The sequence below is a fragment of the Galeopterus variegatus genome, unplaced genomic scaffold (genome assembly GCF_000696425.1).
Source record: "Galeopterus variegatus unplaced genomic scaffold, G_variegatus-3.0.2 Scaffold40, whole genome shotgun sequence".
NCBI classification, from domain to species: domain Eukaryota; kingdom Metazoa; phylum Chordata; class Mammalia; order Dermoptera; family Cynocephalidae; genus Galeopterus; species Galeopterus variegatus.
The window spans coordinates 1,241,545-1,263,246 of NW_007726151.1; the positions used below are offsets into that span (position 1 = coordinate 1,241,545).

A 21,702-nucleotide genomic window follows, 5' to 3' on the forward strand; every position below is an offset into this window, starting at 1 on the left:
TCCGGTACGGGCGCGACACTGAGGGTTGCGGTCCATTGCCGGACACGAAAAAAAACAAAAAGGAAAAAAAAGAAAAAAAAAACTAAGGTGGCTTTGATAAAAGTCTGATGCAGCTTGGGCAGAGAACAACCAAGTGCAACAATTTGGAGCAGTGCCCCAAATGCTTAAATGAGCTGGGCTCAAAATTAGTTAGCCCTGGTGAACACTTCCTACCAGATATGAAGACCAAGTTTAATAGGCATCTTCAGTCTTGAAAATATTAAGAAGAAAATGAATACTGAGTAGTTGAACCTCCCTTTATCTTTATTAGGGCCAGGAGTTCTGAATCCAGGCAAGTGCAGAACCCCCATGTCTTGCAGTAAACTATTTCATAAAATCTGATGGCCCAGTGTTTCTAGCCCCTCAACTTTGTGTCTCCTAGAAGAATGCTTCTGAAAACTATTACCATTATTTATTTATTTATTTATTTATTGCTTTTAAAAAAAGAAAAAATGTGTCTTGGTAACATATTTGTAAATTACATGTTATTCATTATTCTAAATGTAATTTTAATTAGATCAACATAAAAGCATCTTAATATACTCAATAATGGCACTGGAACTTTAAATATTAAAATCCACATTAAGAGAAAGTGGGCTTCGATTCATTATCTCCTTCCAAATAAGCACAATCAACTTGGCACACACTTCCAGTCTTCCTTTGCAACTTCCCATCCTCTCTCCTTCTTTCTGCTTTTTCTCTTGCCTCCCCCTCCCCCAACCTCCCTCCCCCTTTACAAGATAATAAAGAGCAGGGTTGCAGGGGACAGAGTCAGCATTGACCAAAAAAAAATCTGACTACTCCTCCTTCAACATACTCAGGAACCTAAAGGTTGTCATAAAATTAGTTTTATTTTTTCTCAGAAACCTCTGCTTTTTATATTTGTCCTGTCTTTAGCCAATCCTCTCTAATGGATTTTTCTATTGAGTTTTGATCTGTACCTCATATTTCTAAAAGGTATATTTGCAGACAATATCAGGTAGATTTCTCTGGGTTTTTAAAAACAATCTTCCTTTCATCAAAAAGCAAATAGCCCGAGGAAGGCTCTCCTCCCATATCAGACTTCCCAAGAGTAGAACTGGCACCTGTAAAAACCCAGGAAGGTTGCAGAAAGGAAAATTCAGAAATGGGGCTTTATGGCTTCTTAGATATTGTTAAGTCTGAAATTAATGACTCAAGTTAATTTGGCTCTTTCTGTCTTGAGCTGATTAGTGAACACTAAATTTCATGCTAATGCTCCCAAGCCATTTGCCTGCAATGCAGGACTCACTTTCCAAATTCCTCTAATGGCAGGGGAAAAAAACATGCTCACATCATTTCATGACAGTGTTCTAAAGTGGCTCTATGAGCTTGTGCTCCTCTTACAGGTGGGCTGATAGTTATTGTCTTAGTCCATAATGTTCCAACTTTCCACTGGCACACACAGCTAGTGGTTTTCTAAAGCAGTCCTGGAATTCATTACCATGGAAACAAAAGGTATAAAAAGCTGTTTTTATCTAATAGGAAAACATAGAGGAACTCTAAAAAGATCAAAAGTGTTGTTAAAGTAAAGGTATAACCAAGTGCATTATATGCTTAGCTTAAAGAAGGCTTGGAATGGAACATCGAGGCAGGTTAACAGGAAGGAAGGGGGCTGGATAGTGACAGTGAAAAGCTCAGCAGCACCCATGGGAGTCTCTGAGGCTCAGGTAATGAGCAGACAGGTGGAGCTGCTGCCAAATCTACCCCAAAAAGTGGCTGAAGGAACCCAATTCTCTTCCTCTGCCATGGTACAGGAAACAGGGTTAGAACACTGGTCTCTCCCCATGTATGTAAAAATGAATGGTCTGTTTTTCTGACATTGATAATATCATACAAACCCTGGTCCCAATTTATCCACCTAAGCATTTCAGACCAGACTCTAACAGAAACAAGACGTACATGAAAGAACCTTAATACAAATATGTTCATTTTGTCATCTCTCCATTTCATCTAGCATTTGAGCCCATGTGTGTTTAGGAAACACTGTCACAGGCAGTATTTTAGTTTGGGAAAGGAGCAGGTGCAAACCACATGTATTTATTGTGATGTTTTCAGTGTTTTCCTGAAGTTCAAGTAATTTCACCACATCCTGCCATGAACTTCAAAAAATAATTTGGGATATATTAATCCTTCCATGGAAAGCTTCCTGATACATAAACTGTTCTGACCATCTGTAATAATAAATACAAACTCTTCCCATCCAGTACCCTCCTCAGAAAACAACTGTAAAAATAGGAAGCTCCCATCTATGCTGCTAAAGGAGTACAAGTTTCCCAACATTTCCTGGGAGCCATGTGGCCATTCCAGCAGCAGGGAAGGTGCATGGGGTCATGGACAGTCAGATTCCATTCCTCCTCAGAAAACAACTGTAAAAATAGGAAGCTCCCATCTATGCTGCTAAAGGAGTACAAGTTTCCCAACATTTCCTGAGAGCCATGTGGCCATTCCAGCAGCAGGGAAGGTGCATGGGGTCATGGACAGTCAGATTCCATCCTTGTAGCAAGGCCACTGCCCCCCGTGGGTGTGCTGGCCAGCCCATCTGCCATTCCAGCCACCTACGCACCGTGTGTGTGAGGCTTACAGAGCTGACATCCTCTGTGTTAAGGGCTTAATTTTCCTGCTCAAAGGCAATATTTTAGAATGGCAAGGAAAAATGGATTTAACTTAGAATAAGGTTAAACTAACAGCAGCAATGTGTTTGGAGAAGGGAAACCAAACAGAAAGAATTTGAAAACATACTATCTGAAAGGCAGTACAAAGCAATGGTTAAAAGCATGGACTTCTGAGTCCATCAGACCTAGGTTTGAATATGATCTGGCCACTTACTTTCTGGGTGACCTAGATAAGCCTCAGTTCCTCATCTGAAAGCCATACCTATCTGACAGAATTGTGGTAAGGATCAAATAAAATCAGGCATGCTACATGGTTAGTATGGTGCCTGGCATATAGGAAGCTGTCCCCCCCAAAAATTAGCTCTCGCACTGTAACCATTAGGAGCAAGTGACATTTAGCCTGGGGAACTTAAGGCTCAGGAACAACAAGGGTCTTCAAACATCTGAAGGACTGTTCCATGAAAAAGAGAAGCATCAGAAGGCAGGAGGATTGGTTGGAAAGATATGTTTAACACAAGAGGAACAAAAGACAGCACTGAATCTTTACCTATCAAGGGTCTTATAGAAGAGGTTTTGATTTGGATGGAAGGCTGTAATAGAAAACATCAAAAATCCCTTCCAACTCCATCATTCCATGGCTCCAGATATTTGAAGAACTACAAAAAACAATCACTTTAGAAAAATAAACTATTTGTGCCAAGCTTCCTAAAACATCTTTAAGATGTCCTAATGTCCATGGATCATTGTTGATATGAAAACCTTGAATTGTTTAAAACAAAGCACAACCTTGTACACAGGCATTGATATTCAACTCTGTACTCTACAGATATGTATAATCAACTATGTTTCAATTTTTTAAAAAAGTGCAATGCAAAACTGTGAACTTTTTCTTCATAAGAACCATCTTCTAAGTAGACATCGATTCTTTAGGGGAATTCTCATCATGTAGGTATCAGCGTTATTTACAAATTTTATATTTGTTTCACTTCAAAATCTACACTTGTACCACTTTACCAGAATGAAATATTAATGCTATTAGTTTAAACATCATGAAGTTTTTAAAAATAAAGGGTTAAAATAATATTTACTCATCAATCCTATACCACTACACTATTTGAGATTACTGATTTAATATCTAAAAAAAAAAGTTATCATGTGCTATACATAGTACTGATCAGTAGAGGCTGAAATTTAACTTTAATTACAGTCCAAAAATACATGTTCTCATTTTAGTTCCCCGTAATTCAGAGAAATATTTAAGGGTAAATATAAGTCTAAATCTTAAAATCCTGAGTCACCCAGCATGTGCCCAACCCACCCTGCTTCACATGCAGACCCTTGGCCCCAAACACTCCCAAGACGACGTTGGCTCAGATGAGCATGGAGCTAACAGATGGGGCATTCAGTAAAGGAGTTGTGCTGGGTTGTTTCATTTCCGTTAGAGAAGGAAGCTGTGGGAAAAATATTCTCCACTTAATCTATTTTATTTTCAGCAAGGTTTTACCTGTAAATATTAATTTATACACTAGCAAAACTCACTAGATGCTTGAGCTGCATGAATATAAATGAAATAAAGGAATCCAAACTAAAAAATGGAATTTCCAGTATCTTCTTTCCTTAGGAAAATGGAAAAAAATTCAAGGATTTAAAATTCCATCCCAGTGGTTTTTTCAAAAACAACAAAACATCTCACACTGAGCTCCCATTTAAATAGGTGGGGTTAAGAGAGTAGAAATTACATGTTAAAGCCCTGCAGTATTCGAAGAAAACAATCACTTATGCTGCTTTCAATATAGAACCTGTTTCCAAATCACTCAAAATCCTGTACACTTAGAATATTGCCAATTCCCCACATTTTTACCTTATTGATATCTGTGACTACCTTGTGAAACAGAGACTGGGCAAACATGATTACTCCTACTTTACTCAAGGGTCAAGAAGACAGAAAGAAGGTACTGGGAGCCCCTGTAGGATGGCAGCTTTCCTTACAGGAATGAGACAAATAAAATCAATTCACTGTGAATGCATTTAATTTTTCTCTCAGCAATCAATTGTGTATCTATGTTTAATGATAACAGTATAAACAGTTAAGATATGTATGTGGCAAATGAAAGAAAAAAAGCAAATTTTTCAATTTTAAGTTACATGAATTTCCAGAGTGCAAGGATGGGGGGCGGGGAAGAAGTTAGGGCTTCTCCCAGGTTTGACAGCTCCTTCCTCTAATCCCACAGCAGTTCACCCTCTTTACCTGTTCCTATAGCCCTGAGGAAGAGGCACAGCATTCTGCCCTCTGGATGCTCTGTGCCCACTGGCTTGGATTTTAACTGAGGCCCCCCATTTTGTGTTCATTGGGAGCTGAGGACACAGTGCTCCAAAATTCCTCATGACGAATCCTCCTAGGAGATTCCTAAAGAAATCCTCTGAGGTTTTGTCATAGCAGAGAGACGTTGTGAGGAGGGACAGTGGTTTCCACTTACTTCCACCCCCACATGGCTGAACATAACCTGGCATCAGGTCGAAGGTTCCTGGGATTTCCCGACTTGGATGATCCTTCCTCCTCTCTGGCCTCTCAGTTCATACACTCCTTCCTATCCCTCTAAGCCCAGCTCAATCCCTCATTACTGCATGAAGCCTTGTGCTATGGACTGAATGTTTGCGTACCCCTCAAAATGCATATGTTGAAATCCTAACCTTCATTTGGTGGTGGGGCCTTTGGGAAGTAATTAGCTCATGAGAGTAGAGCCCTCATGAATGGATTAGTGCCCCCTTATGAGAAGAAACAGGAGATAGCTTTTTTGGTCTCTCTCTTCACCATGTGAGGATACAATGAGAAGACAGCCATTTGTAAACCGGGAAGAGGGTCTTCACCAAAATTCCCACCATGCTGGCACCCTGATCTTGGACTTCCAGCCTCCAGAACTGTGAGAAATAAATGTTTGTTGTTTAAGCCACCCATTCTACAACATTCTGTTATAGCTGCCCAAACTAAGACACCTTGGCTGGTAACTGCAGCTTCCTTGGATGAGGCTGGCCTTTCCTGGGAACCCCGGCACCGTACTGTAGCACTGATTCCATCGCTTCACACTGCTCATTGTTATTTTATAGGTGTTTGTTATTTCTCCTCAACTAGATACTAAGCAACATGACAGATTAGAATCTCCTGCTTCTTTCATAGTGTCCCCCTTGTGCCAAACACGATGCATATACCTATGGGATGCTGAATAAATACCTGTTTATAGGTTTATTGAATATTACCTGCTTGCTTGTTTCATGCATTAAGTTAAAGAAGATTTAATGCGTAAAATGCTGACATCTCGTCACCCTATTGTATTTCTATTGGCGGGAAAAAAAAGAAATTTAGCACTTAGTATAAAGAGCTATCAGGCACTCACCAGCATTTTTCACAACACTGTGATAAGATTCTGTCTTACACAGGTCCTACCTAACTAGACTACACAACTCCGCATTGCATATATATCATTCATCTTTCCTTGTGAAATCCTCTTACATTTGAGTAAATTACCCATGTTTGGTAAAATGAAATTTTACTAGGGTATAATTGATATGTTTGACTGAATTATTCACATTTTAAACAAGTGGAGCAAGCTAGGTCATAGTGTAAGTCAAAATTTCATACATTTAGCTCCACTGTTTTTCTGGCTGTTCTCAAATGAATGTGACTTCTAGAGCAAGTACTTTTGAATTTTTTAGAGCTTTCATTCCTAACACTGGTATCAGAAGATGATAGAAATTAGTGTTATGTAGACCATCCCTGAGAAAGAAAAGAAATTCTTCCCTCAATAAAGGGTAATGTTCTTTTTCCACAAAGGGCCTGTGTTTCTGTCTTTGGGTCATTGTACCAAACAAGGCAAAAAAAGGGAATTCCAACCCAAGGGACAGGCTTAAAGGTTGTCATCCACCCCAGGGTGGTCAGCTACTCACCCTCACCCACAACTCCACCACCAAACATGGGTCCTGGGGAAGAGTCCAGACAAGCCAGAATTGGTTTTTTTCATGTTTTGTTTTGTTTTGCTTTGTTTTCCCAAAACTGAATCCGAAGGGCACTTTTGTTTGGGTGCTGAAACAATATTAAAACAGCACAGCTTATCTTTGGGTCATCCAGTCTTTTCCTTGGTTTTCTGGTTTTTAAATTTAAAAACCACCCCCCAACACCTAGATTTAGAAAGGATAGCACTACTTTCTTAGCTCAGGTGGCTGGAGCATGGGCTGGTGACGTTCCAGTCTCAAGTCTGGCCTTCAAGAAAATTAGAAAGCCTTGCCTTAGGCCAGAGCCTACTTGCACCTCTCATTTTGTTCTGTTTCTTGACCAAAGACTACATCTTTTATGGGAATCTGCCATTGTTCATAAAATAGAGTGTCGATGTAAATGGCTGAGAAATTGGAGGAAAGATACAACTCAAAATGAATATCCTACTGATGGCGAGCATCAATATCTCCTCATTATCATCAACATAACAAGCATTTATGGTGCTTACTATGCACAAGGGATTTTGCTTAGGATTCTACAGCATTTATCTTAGTGGTCTTCATTAAAAACCTTACAAAGGAGGTACTATTATTATCTACTTTTCAAAAATAATAAAGGTAGAACTTAGAGAGACTAACTATTTTGCTTAGGATAACACAACTAATAAGCATTATTTCAGAATCTGAACCCAGGCAGTCTGACTACAGAGCTGACCTATTTCATATAGTTCACATTAATCTGTTTTACTCAGAAGAAGAATATCAGCATCACTGGATAAGTACAATAATCTATAAATTGAATAGACAGCTCCTGATGATAACAAATATCTATAAGCCACAAATATCTAACAAATCTGCGTAAGTATGATATGGAACCTGTTCTAAAAACAATACGAATGCAAACATTCTCAGAATTGAGGTGATAAATCAATTTGAGAACTCAAATAGAATTGCCACATGTAGATGCTGAGATTTAAAGTGTAAGAGAGGGCCAGCCCGGTGGCACACTGGAGAGTACGCCACTTGGGAGCGCAGCGGCGCTCCCGCCGAGGGTTCGGATCCCATGTGGAGACCAGTTCCTGCTCACTGGCTGAGCGCGGTGCTGGCGCAACACCGAGGGTTGCGATCCCGTTACCAGTCAGTAAAAAAGACAAAAAGGAAAAAAATAAAGTGTAAGAGATAGTACAAGCACTAATCAAAGCTAGAGTTCATTCCTAATCCATGTGTAGGGACACAAGGGTAAGATGCTAGCTCAAGAATATCACCATCCATACATCCCAAGGGAACCTCATGTAGTACTGTGGGGAATACAGAGAGACAGATCTATGACTTTCTAAAGCTGGGACTAACCAATAGGTCTGGGGCTACATTATTCCAAGGAAACCAGCCCCCCTATGCTCAGAGGGAGCCTGGAAGAGTCTTGGAGGGAGACTAATGGCCAACCTTGAAAACACATGCCTATGAGTTTGCTGGGCCTAATGAAGCAAAGCAGCACAGATTGCCTTCTTTCTGGAAACAGATAAAGGTAGCCACAGACAATGCTATGCCTAGACCCCTACATCTTAACTGCCTGGTGTTCGTTACATGTTTAAAATATATAAAGATTACATGTATATTTTTATGTTGTTAAGAGCGATTAGGTGTTGGGAAAAAATAGGAAAATGGTCAGGGCCCCTCAGATGTTCAGAATCTTGCCAAGCATTTGTTGTAAATAGCCTCAGGTGTCCCTTGTTACTAAGTGTAATTGTGTATGGGCACCCAGGTGTCCAGGGTTATGAACTTAAGTATAAAAGACTAACAGCTCTGATCCACAGTCCTTCTCAGAACTCTCAGAGAAGCCCCTAGGACAGTTGCTCCTAGATCTGAATAAAACCCATTCATTTTTTACCCACAACTCTCAGGACCTTTTTCTTTTTCTATTACCTAGCTTGTAGACCTGCGTGTGGAGGGTTTGTGACCCAGTCTGTGCAACAGACTCCAGGGGTCTGTGAGCCCTAGCTTTACATTAGGGATAGAAAAAGTCCCCAATTATAGCTAAAAGAGATGTCTCTTTCTTTGGCAAGAAAGAGTGTTGTATCAATTAAATGGGTAAATAGGCCCTTTACCCACCATGGGGAAAGAAGGGCCTCTTGTGACCCTCTATTGATCAAGACCGCTGTGGAATGTTATTTGCAAACTTATTGCATAATGGAAATCAGGAGGTAGCTGTCATGGTTTCCGAAGACAAATTGCTGGTAGCTGAGACAAATCATAGCTGCCTTCATCTCTCACTGTTCTCAATTCCCAGCTAATATGTATCTTACAGTCTAAGTTTCTTAAATCAGTCGGTTCTATTGTTTCACATAGAGCAAATGAGTACAAGTGGTAATCTGGGTGACCCTACTTTAGGAATTGTGTTCAAGTGACCATTATGCTGATCACTACTGCTGATCTATACATTACATAGTACAAAACACACAAAAGGGCACACAATTAAAAATAAATCCATTCAGCAGCTGTTGTGATTATGAACAAAAATCCAACCAGGTATGTCAAAAGAAAAATGTCTCCTGCCACTCCTGCCAGACAGAACATTGTTAAATCTCATTTTTGTTTTGCATACTTTGACTTGCTAAGTCGGCCAGCAAGCAATTTGTATGGAACAGTGGTTCTCAAAGTGTAGTCTGAGAAACAGCAACATCAGCATCACCTGGGAGCTATTAGAAGTATCAATTCTCAGACCCCATCTGGACCTACTGCATCAGAAACTCTGAAGGTGGGCTCAGCAATCTGTGTTTCAGCAAACTCTCTGGGTGATTCTGATACATGCTAAAGTTTGAGAACCACTGGACTAGAGCCACAGGACAGCCTTCAGATTTTTAAGTCTTCTTAAAAAGGTACAATCTTTGGTTGCAAAAAGCTATCTTCAGAAGAGTCTGGGAAGAAACCTGTGCTGAAACCAAATACAAACCACTGCAATCTTCAATTGTGCTGTTAACCTAAAACTGCTCTAAAAAAAATAAAGCCTATAAAATAAAATTTAGAAAATTGCAGCCATTAGGGTAAATGGTAGAAAGAGCATAGTACTTTCCTTATGCAGATTTATTTATTTATATATACCCTGACTTGTTCTAGAAAGGTTTTCAGACAACTTCTTAAACAAAAATAATGTAACATCTAGTCACAGGCCATTCTCTTAGAAAAATTTCTCACTACTTTTAAAACAATAAGATTTTTTAAAACACCCAAAAGATAGACATAATCACTAAGTAAGCTCTTAAGATGTCTTCAGTATTCACTGTAGTATTTCAGATCACTTGAGGCTACGGAGAAGTAAAGAAAAAAAATTTAAATTCACAAAGTTTAAGATTTGCTCCACCCAACAAGAGTCACAATGCTCTTTTAACAGTCTGAGCACATGACCACTATAATGATTCCCCATGTTGCTACACATTATGAACAGCCGTGGCCTGTGATGTATTACTGTGTCATGTAGGCCTGCCTTATAGCAAGGTGTTTTTGGTAATTCATTAATTCGGCCCGTGTGTTGGTCCAAGAAAGGGCTCTATGAAATCAAAATCGACTCTAGAGATAACAGTGTTTAGATGAGGCTGTAGCATGTTTGAGCTGTTCTTCAAATGACAAAAGATCTTAAGAAATCAAAGGGAAGTAACCTGTCAATCAGGGATTTGAAAAATAAATTATGGTCTATCCATAAAATTAAAAACCAAGCAACCATTTAGAAAATAAAGTTTTATAGTTCTCAATCCTGGACAAACATCAGAATCCCCTGGCAACCTTTTAAAACATACCAGTGCAGGGCTCCTCCCCATTTTCATTGTGCATAGATAGGGTTTGGCCATCCATATTTTTTAAAAGCTATCCAGATAATGCTAACATGCAGCCAGGGCTGAGAATTACTGAAGCAGACCTATATTATCCAACATGGAAATCTCTCCCAGATGTATTACGAAGTGAGAAAGAAAGTCATAACACACATATTTATTATTAAAATTGTGTGTATGTGTCATCGTATTAATAGATCTGTGTTTGAAAGTGGACGCTTCATTTTACACTATTTACTTATTCTTTGCTTAAACTTTTCAAAATGAGAATGTGCTCGTGTATGTTATTGACTTAATTTTTTGATTTTATTTTTAATTAACAAATAATAGTTGGTACAGTGTGATGGTTTAATATATGTTTATAATATCGAATGATTAAATCAGGCTGATTAACCAATCTATCACCTCACATACTTATGTTTTTGCGGTGAAAACATTTAAAATCTAGTCTTTTAGCAATTTTGAAATATACAATGAAAATTTTTAATTTTAAAAATCTGCTTAGAAAAAATGGGAATTTGCATGAAAATGAAAAAGCACATGAAAATCGGAACTCCCCAAATATGCCTGCTTCCTTCTCTCTCTCCTTCTCCTTCCTTCTGCTCCTTTTTCTAAAAGAAAATATAAGTAAAATAAACAAAATTCTATGTCTGTCCTATCAGCCCAACACATATTATTTCCAATAGTTGAAACTGAGATGAAGGAGGCAGTACAGAGATACGGTTCATTCATTCACTCATTCATTCATTCAACAAATATTTATTGGGTTCCGAGATAGGTCCATGCTAGATGCTAGGAATACAGCAACACACTAGATATACATGGATCCTGCCCTCACAGTGCTTATGGTCTCGTGGGGTATACACAGAAATAAACAAACAACTACAGTAGAGTAGGATAAATGCTAAGAAGAGGAAGTACAGGCTGCTTCTTTGTTACATGTAACAAAGAAACTTAATCTAGCCAAGGAAAGTGAGAAGTCTTCCAAAAGTAGAAGTGGACCTTCAACCTGGGGTAATGGTAGCCATTAAAGAGTTTTAAGAAGGGAAGAGAAATTACCAGGTCTGCATTTTTGATAGATCTCTCTGGCCCTGAGTTTAAGTGCCCATTGCCATGGATAGTGCCCATTCTCACTCAATGCCACCACTTTGGGTCACTATAAGAGAAAGGACCTGTCATCTCTCAACTAAGGTGAGTGGGCTCTTTTCAAAATTAAACTAAAGCATGCTGCAGTACCAAAGGATTGACTGGAGGAGTCTGTCTTTCAATTTTCCATTACCTGTTTGCCATCAAATAAGATTTAACATGAAATGTTACCACCTGCTGGGTTTATTGATTGCGCTCATTTATCTGTCCATCTAACTAGTTGAGCCTGGATATGGCAGATTTACCTTTTTATACTTTACACTGAATAAAGCCCACTGTATGCAATAAATAACTCGCAAAATGGAATTGGTTGCTTCAATTGGTAGAGTATCTTGGAAGAAAGTATACCTTTGTAGACATAGCAGGGCAAGTGAAGACTTCCAGGAAAAGGGGATGCTGCTCTGTAATCACTTAACATGAAGATCAATTTTAACCATTTATAAGCAGCACACTTTCACATGGGGAGAAATTATCTAGCCCACCCACAGATGGATTCCTAGTTAAGAGTCTCATTTGATTGCTTTGGGAAGGATACAGTACAGATTCAATAACCCTTGTCCTTCGAGAGGAAAAAGTTAACAATCCAGGTAAAGTTAACTAGAAAAATAAGAGAGAGAAATCGTATCTGATGCTGTCCTGTTATAACCCAGTGCATCCTTGTGGACATTAATGTGCGTTACCTCCAGCATCAATGTGCTATTTTTAACTTAGAATGTTCAGTCGTTGCTCAAAGTAAGACATATGATTAGTGTTTTGAGGAATAGATTTACTCTAATTTAAAGGAGAAGGGTGAAAATGTTCTAGAAAAGGAAAAACACTAAAGCTCTTTATAAAACATATGCAAATTCCTTGAAATAGCTTTCTAAAACAAATTTATGTGCTTCCCACTCAACGTGTCCAAAAGGCCCCCTCATTATTTTTCAATTCTTTTCAAATGACACAATCTCTAACTGAGAGCTGGACCCCTGTTTTCATTGTGCTCTCTGCAACACAGGAGCCCCTGAGATGCCTTGTACACCTTTGTATAAGGTGGAAGCATTCTGGGTTTGCTATTCTGCTGTTACATGTCACATTATCCTAATTGGTACTACTGTTATCTAAAGCCATTAACTTGCTATAGGGGTTAAACAATCACACAGGTGACCACTCTGCCCCATGTTAGCCTATATATATGACATATTGGGGGGGGGGGGTGTCTGTACCTAGTTTACCCTGAAGGTTTCCAGAGATGAAGAACTAGAGCACCTTTGGCTTCTATTTTAATCTTGTGTCCTTCTCATTGCCAATTTCCTGCTTAATGTCTCCAGCACTCCCTGAAGTCTGTTTGTGCCTCTTCAGTATTCCTTAAACACAGAGAGCTTCTGCTCAGCATCCTCCTCATTTCTGAATATTTCATCAATCTGAAAATAGCCATTAAGCTGCCGCTTATTATTCTCTCCTCTAAACTAAGAGAATCCATACGGCAGCAGCAAAGCCACTCAGGGGATATTACAGAGAGGATGTTACAAAGGGAATCTGGGCAGTTGTTAATGATTTCTCTTGGGTTAGGCTGACTCCTTGCCTGGAGGCAAGATGCGGAACCGGGATTCTCCAGGTTTCCTCCCACATCCTGGGATCTAGGATTCCTCCTAGCAGTCCCAATTATGGGCCACATGGCATTTTCTGCTCTGGGGTGGTGTCCAGCTCAGCCACTTCCCCAACTTTTCTCTCCTGATTGACCTCCCTCCTCACCTGCTCCAAAGCATCTCTTTTCTGTTCTTAGCAACTGTGGCTCAAAAAGACCCAATTTTAGAGAATAGGAAAACCTTCATGAGGATCTTCGTCCTTCTGTTACTCTCCCTTTAGACACTAATTCTGGTTCCCGTCAATTCCATCATAATTCCTACAGATCCCACCTCCTTCCTGTCACCTGGTGCCAGCCAAAAGCATGACAGGTAGGCTGGACTAGATGGGCCCCCAAGATATCCTCCAAACCAGAAAGTCTTTGATTCAATTCCTTCCATCTTTTTTGTGAAGTTTTCCATCACTTTGTTAATTTTTGTCACTATATCTGTCATCTGTCCAACTTCTCTATGTTCTTTTAAAATTTTTAAATCCAAGGTCCAGCCCGTGGCTCACTTGGGAGAGTGTGCTGCTGATAACACCAAGTCAAGGGTTAAGATTCCCTTACCGGTCATTTAAAAAATTTTTTTTTAAATCAAATAGGCATAGGAATAGTTTTTCACAATTCAAAGTGAAGCCTCATTAATTCAGATTAAGTTGGAAAAGTCATGTCCCACTGAGTAAGAAATCAAAGTGAAAAGGATTTTCAATTTTAAAAAGTTATATCTATTAAAAATGACCACTTAATAGATGTTAATAAATAAAATGATAAAGTTAATGAAAATGGTGACTTACAATAACTTTCTTTTTACGACTCTATACTTTTCAAAGTGTTTTTACATGTATTATTTCATATTGCCAATTTTATTCAATATATAAATGCAATGTATAGGTAATAGATCATTATACCCTAAAGCAAAAGGTCCTGACTTAGCCTGCTAAATTTGAACTTTTAACTCAATAAGAATTATACGTAATTATTACAAGTCTACATCAGAGCAGTCTGAATTAATGAGGTTCCTCTCTATTGTAGTTGTAATAAGCCCGACAATTTTATGGCCATCCTATCTCCCAGAATGTCACTCCCATCCACACATTAGAAATAAACACTGTTTCTTCACACAGGAACTTTTGTCATAACAGAGCATCCCACCTTAAAGAAGATTCACCAAGTAAATTATCTTATACCTCAAGTACCATAGAAATGTTTTGTATGATAAACGTGCTGAGAGTTCATTATTCTCTTTAAAAATGCTTGCTGTAATTTAAAATGAACCTCAATAAGGAAGCTATCCCAAGATGGCAAGGACCCAATATGTCACAGAACTTAACACATTTCTCTTTGGGGAAAAACAGAGCCACAAGTAATCCAATTAATTGTAAACATTGGAACTAAAGCAATACACGTAGAAACCCAGACACAAAATGCCTCATTTCAGGAAGCTGGTGACACAGAACAGTCTATGAGCAACTTCACCATCTTTTTTTTTTTTTTTTTTTTTCGTGACCGGCAACAGATCGCAACCCGCAGTGTCGCACCCGTACCGGACCAGGACCGGCAACGGGATCGCAACCCTCGGTGTTGCTCCCGCACCTTGCTTAGCCAGTGAGCAGCCGGTCTGTATGTGGGATCTGAACCCTCGGCGGGAGCGCCGCCACACTTCCCAAGCGGCTCACTGTAGCAGTGCGCCACCGGGCCGGCCCCAACTTCACCATCTTCACTTTCTTCTCAAACCTGTGGTTGGAGTCACAGCAATTCATTGTCCTTTCACAACGGTCAGAAAGACAATGCCTCTACCTACCTTAAAAAGTCTTAAAATGTTAGCAACCATGATGGACACGGAGCTTGCTGCAGCACCTATTACGCCAGAAATCTTGTCGGGCTTGGTGAAAATGGGTGGATCTCCATTAGCACACTTCACATCAGAAGCATCTTTCTCTATTAACGCCTGCACGAAGGTTAGTGACTGTTCCAAAGCATAGGTGTCCCTGGAGCACGTGTCAAGGATCCGGACACCCAGAGTGATATTGGAGAGGAGATCGGGGTCCTTGTTAATCTGGTCAATTGCATAAAGCATGGCCTCAAGTCTGTGGATCCCCTTTTCCTTCTTCAGCTCCCCACAAGGCACCCCTCTCTCTCCCTTTGCATGGACAGGGAAGAGACCCCCCAAAATGATGTCCCCATCCATTCGTATGGAATGGGCATACTCTTGGCTGTGAGTTCTTTGCATCATTGTGAGGATCCAGTAGAACTTGGCGGTCAAGAGGAAGAAACAAGGGCAAGAGGCTGGTCGCTTTCCCTCGCATACCATTTTCTCCACAGGTGGTGTTGCAATCGAAGACCCAAAGTTTATTCTCGCCACAGAAGAAGTGGGACCACCTGAGGCTGCTCCTTCTGGAGGCTACCATCAGGGCCCATGGGGAAAAGGTTCTGTGGGTTTCAGCACATTTTCTTGATTCGAAAGTCACAGTGAATTTCCATCAGACCCCTAAGGTTCAATTTTATTTCCATATAAAGTCAACCTGCCTGGAATGGTGCAAAAATTAGAATAACATCTGAGGTTCTTGATGTTGGGATGAGGTCAACAATTCACATCCTTGAAGTCAGCCATGGAGCAGAATTATTCCTGGGGACAGGGAGGGGAAAAAAAAAAGGGTTCAGTTCAGTGGGCCTACATTTTTTACATTTTTAAGCCCTGTTTACATCAACCTAGTCTTTTTTTTTTTTTTAAATTTCCTCTGTTCAACAAAAAACTAATTCTTTTTCCCCCTGTGATTTTGAACACCTGGCTACATTGCATCTAAACAGAGATTGATGACACTTTGGGAGCAAGGGAAACAGAAAAGTATCAGAAACTAGGTTGATTCTCCCAAGCCAGAAAGTATTTTTATTTATTATTTTATTTCAATAAATCTTATTTCCATGAAGGTAAAAATCTTGTAATGGGTGGTATTACTTCTTTTCAAATCTGTTCTTACTTTTTATAGCTATCTGAATCTAGCATTTAAATTTTGTCAACAAAACTATAATGAAAGGTTCTTTTCTGTGATATATTCAACATGCCAGTCATCTGTTAATGACATTTTTTGGTGCCTCGAATTTCCCAGTGGGAAAAAGAGATTATTCAATCAAAGAAGGAAGGAAGGAAGGAAGGAAGGAAGGAAGGAAGGAAGGAAGGAAGGAAACTCAAAATGCGTAAGTTTTGTGGCTTGTGAAAAAATTTAACATAGAATGTCAGCTATTTCATATAAATTATCTTATTTTTCTCCAGTAACAAAACAAAGCCTTTAAAATTAAAGACATAGGGAAGGTTATGTGTGAAGATATTCTTATTACTATTGCCAGAGTTTCCAATTAATTTGTCGGGGTGGAAGCAATGGGTTTCTTACAGTTCTGAAGTAAATATGCCTTGATCCTAGAATCACTACGAGTAAATCAGAGCTGGAGATCAATTGAAGAGCTTCTTAATTTTGTCTGACTCAGTGAAGGAAACAGTTATTTCATCAAGACTAAAAATAACCTAGAATGAAAAAGTTTACAGGCAAATCTATAAAAAAACAAACAAAAAAGTTTATTCTAAGGCCTTCATCCTGAAAGAATTCCATAAGATTATTTCAAAGGACTTTTAAAGAGGTTTAACTGAAAATGAGAACTGACAACATGGGGACTCTGAGATTTGAAATGCACATACAATTAAGAGAATAAACAGCACCAATTTACTTTGGCAGGATGGTTAATCTAATGCTCATTTCTAACCTATTTATACATGACTTTGAAATCTGAAGTTTGGACAGTCCGCCTCTATCCTAGCCAACCAACATCTGGTTGTATTTCCCATTCCCTTGTTCAAGTTCCAGTTCATAAAATTTGTTTTCCATGCTCCTTGTCCTGAAAGAAAGGATGGTGCCTCCCTAGGGGATGACTGAACATATGTACAAACACCTTCCGGGAAAGTTGCACTTTTTTCCTTCACAAATTGGAGAAGGGGTTCGTGGTGGCCACTGCCCTGCATTTCTGAGTGCACACAGTGCACAGTGACCTGGGGGCCTGGTCAGCTAATGGCCCACTCTGTTGAGATGGTTCTATGCTGCCTCTGACAAGTATTCCCTGCTCCTGGCACATGTTAAGGCTTGGATATACTCCATGCTGTCCCAAAATTTTTAGTCCTTTTCTGATTTTTCTCACCATTTAACTGATGATCCCTTGTACTCAATTCTCCTAGCAACTGCTTCTCCTTCAGAAAATCTGTGACTCAATAGCCTGACCTCAGGCATTCCACAAAAGGAAACACTCAGAAAGTCAACTTGGATCATATGGAAGAACTAGCTGTAGTTGTTTGAGAAACCTCCATACTGTTTTCCATAGTGGTGGTACTAATTTACAGTCCCACCAACAGTGTAGGAATGTTCCCTTCTCCCCATACCCTCGCCAACATCTTTCTGGATGAAACCATTTAAGTGATGGAACATAAATTACACTGGCTACCCATTAAGAGAAGTAGGGTTGCATTTTACAGTTTCACAAGGAAGACCAGTTACATGATAGCAAAACCTCATTAACTCCCACCACTAGTTTAGAATTTGAGAACAAGTCCACATGGTTGGGCTGACGCTTCACATATACTTTCAGACGGAGCATGGAATAAATGGATAAATAAGGTAAAGAAGAAATGTCTAAGGGAGAACAGATGGGGCCTGTGGTTCTCCAAAGACCAGCCTTTCTTCATTACACCAAGCCACCTCCCATGTACTTAAAACACTTAAGAGAATAACCGGTTTTCAATTATCGACAAACATAAAAACAGTCCATCTGTTAATCACAAAGCATCCTTACCTACTCATGCAGCATTAACCTAGTTCCACTTGCTGTACAGTCCTGGAAGTAATAAAATTAAGTTGCTTTTAAAATTATTGGTGTTTGCAATAATGTTTCGTCTCTTAAGCATCTCATAGTTCTGTTTGGAGCTTTAATTTAAGGAAAGATTGGGAGATGAATAGCAGTGAGGCAGGAATAAGTTTTGCCTAGTGGATAAATGCACTGAAATGGAAAACGAGAGGTTCTGTTCTGGTTATCATTTATTAGACAGCTCACTTGAATTTTTGTTTGAGTTCCCTCCTCTGCATCATAGAATTAATTGCATGTAAACTCTCTAAAGTTTGATTTTTTTTGTCTGTAAAGAAAAATAGAACCTGCCATACAGCACACATGGAAAGCACAGTACCTGGTGCATGGCAAGTAATCAGCAGAGGAGCTGTTGTTGCTAAACTGGTCTGTAATTCATCTCTATTAAAGCAGAGCAACTTTTTCCTTATTTGCCCAGTTGGTGAGGTTTTTTGCTGAATTTTGTTTGTCACTTAAAAAATAAAATCAGAGCTACTTATAAAATATTTAAATATTACAGTTAGTTCAAAATCTGATACATTGTCACAAAAACCATAGACTCTTGATGGCTGGAAGGTTTAGTTTCCCTTTTAAATTCTAAGGATAAATATATTTCAAAGTTTGGGGAAAACTACCTAAATTGTGTTTCATTGTATAATTTTACATTGCCTAGTCTTGCTCTTCTACAATTCTTGTGAGCTTTAATCTAAATTCATCCTAGTTGGAGTCAATGAGTTTTAAAGAAATAATGACCTTCTTGTGCTATAGATCTAAATAGCTCTACTTCATGTTCTGTGTTTGATTTAAAGTAAAACAGCTTTTCTCTCAAACAGACCTTCCTCTGGGGGTTGGTAGAAACCTCACTTGTGCTGCTGGACTTCTTCAAGGAGGTGTGAGGTCTGCAGTCCTGAAATCCACCTCTGAAGGAGCACACACCCTGCGCTATTTTGGGCCCACAGGGAATGGTTGCGAGGCCCCTTGGGGATGCTTAACCATGAACCCTGATGCCCTTCCTGTTCATTCCCTCCCTGATGTACATCATAAGTCATTAGCCTTTCCACTGGCAGGCCCAATGGCTCCCTTATAGCTGTTTTCTGGAAAGCCAATGGGAAGGACAGCTCCTCACAGGCCAGAGACTGGATTCTGCTTCCTTTTATTTTCTAAGTACCTTCTCTGTACCAAACTCTCAAGTACCTAACACAGTATCTCAATGATTTTCATGCATCAATCGTTAGCTATTGTATAAATGAGAAAAGAAGGCTCAGAGAGGTTGAGTACTGCTCCAAGCCCTAAGCTAGTAAGTGGCAGAGCTGCCAAAATCCTTGGGCCCCTAAAGTGGATCCTGTCCTTTGAAAAAGCCTCAGTGCTACAGAGACTGGCTGTGGCAGCACAAGCAAGGGTGAGAGCCCCGCCACTACACTGGAATCTTTCAGAAACGTGTACATCTTGAATGATTAACTCTTTAAGAACAATAATGTACGAATTAGGAAGGGACAATCTGGGGGCATTTCTGGAAGGTTGATTTCTGAATCTCTCAAAGGGTCGAGAACATCCAGTGGAGTTTGTCCAAATACCTCTGCTTCAGATCAGGCTTCCTGGCCAACCTGAGGCCAGTGGGAACAAACTCACCAACACACACAGGGTCTCTCTGGGTCTGCCATCATGTCTTCCTCCAGCACTCGGCAAGTGCAATTAAGATATAATATGGTGAAATCCTCACTGAGGAGTTTCTTGGCCAAGAACTGTAATTTTTTCCTCATAAAAAAGCCAAAGTAGCATCGTTATGCTGCCTTCCATTCAGCTCTCTAATGAAAGGGTTAAGCAGAATATTGTTGTCAACTCTAAAACTGCCCACACTTGCAATTTTTTTTGGTTGTTTGCGAAAACGCGTATTTCTGTATCATCTCCCATGCTGCAACATGTGTGCATGGCCATAGATTCTTGGTGGGGGCAGAGTGGGGATGGGGCAGACGGAGCTCTCTCCCAGCAACAGAGGCCTGGAATTGGATCCTTGCCTGACTGTCAATGGCTGATGACACCGAACATGTCCATTTCCTCATCTGTGAAATGAATGAGATAGACCACATGATCTCTAAGGTGTCTTCCAGCTTCCCATTCTAAGATACTACTATTTACTAATAAGGGAATATGAGATTATGCTCAAACATCAGAGCAAGGCTTTGCCAAAACTGAACACAATAACTGATTTTGTTTGCAAGCTGAGTGACTTTTTTCCCATCAGTGAGAGAGGGCTGTGAAGCTTTTATGCAAGCAAGCCCCACATTAAGAAAATCTGATACACAAAAAGCTCATCTTACTCAACAGATAAATTAGAAGATGATTATTTGCATTACAAAAGAATTCACCACAGGTTTCCTTTAAATAGCTAAATCCCATGCATTTAAAATACAATCTGATTTAGCAGAATTCAATTTGTACCCTTACTTTTCCAATAACACAGCTATTGCTTAAAAGGACCATACTTAAAGTAATGAGAGGCCACTTTTATAGTATGTATTAGACAAGAGGAGGGAAAGAGGGTGAAACCAATGCTTACTGAATGCCTCCAGTATGCCTGGAGCCTCTCATTTCCTTCTTAAAATACAATGGTATCAGCCCCATGGTATATGAGGAATCTGAAAACGGAAGGACTAGATGACCGTGTCTAAAGTCACAGGCCAACATTCAAGTGCAGGACTGCTGTTACATTCTTTCCCTTATTCCATGCCTCCTGGGTGCAGGAGACCATGACAGATATCGAGCTAACCCTGCTTTGGGAATGTGGACTGTACATGGGATGTCCTGGGGTCCTAGGAGACCCTGACTCTCGTCTCACATCCCCCAGTGCTCACTGTATAGCATTGGGCAAGTCACTTACCCTGGTCTCAGTTTCTTTGTTTCCAAAAAGGGAATATGATTTCTGCCCACCTCCCAGCTTGTGAAATCAAATGATATAATGTGTGTAAAAGTACTTTATAAACTGCCATGTGCTACAAGAATGTACAGGAATACTTTAGTTTAAGAATTAGTCCTAGAACTAAAACATTTTATTGGTATACTGTTCTTATAAGGTCTGAGCAAACCACTTTCCCATCACACTCAGTGCTGGCCAGACCTTAACAATGGCACGTATCCAAGGAGTCAATCCTAGAGAGCCCATATCAAGAACACAGAGCTTGAAGAAAAACTGGAAAGAAAGACACAAGAGGAAAAGTCAACAGAAGTATAATATCTGACCTGGGGGACTGAAGGCCATTAACACTTGGAGCATCCAAAGGGTTATTCTGAAGAAAGTTGTGACAAGATATTCTTCTTTACTGAAAACAGGACAATAAAAAACCTTCCTAACTTGTAAGTGGAATATAATGCTTCTACTACTAAGGGTCATGACCACTGGAAAAGGCAGCCAATAAACAGCCAGAAGATTTGGAAGAATGCTGCCTGGAAAAGTATGAAATTGGCAACAATTGTGCTCAACAGTCTCCCCATACTGCTCCTGGCCTATCCCACATCTTCCTGCTTCTTCTCACCTGCTTGCCCTCCCTCCGCCTCCCCATAGCTGGACCTCCGCTCTCCCTCAGTGCTGATG

The 21,702-nt window shown here is 39.8% G+C and overlaps 1 protein-coding gene across 2 annotated transcripts in view; it reads right to left on the reverse strand.

Annotated features, from left to right (window-relative positions):
* The window catches only part of GRM8 (glutamate receptor, metabotropic 8), a 773,290-nt gene that overhangs the window by 749,315 nt on the left and 2,273 nt on the right, over positions 1-21,702 (reverse strand). Inside the window, exon 2 of one of the 2 annotated variants that reach the window (XM_008571458.1) lies at positions 15,034-15,858. In XM_008571458.1, coding sequence (XP_008569680.1) covers positions 15,034-15,543 — 510 coding nt within the window. In that variant the 5' untranslated portion in view covers positions 15,544-15,858. Of the gene's footprint in view, positions 1-15,033; positions 15,859-21,702 lie in introns of those variants that run through there. The other variant, XM_008571468.1, reaches the window with a different exon arrangement.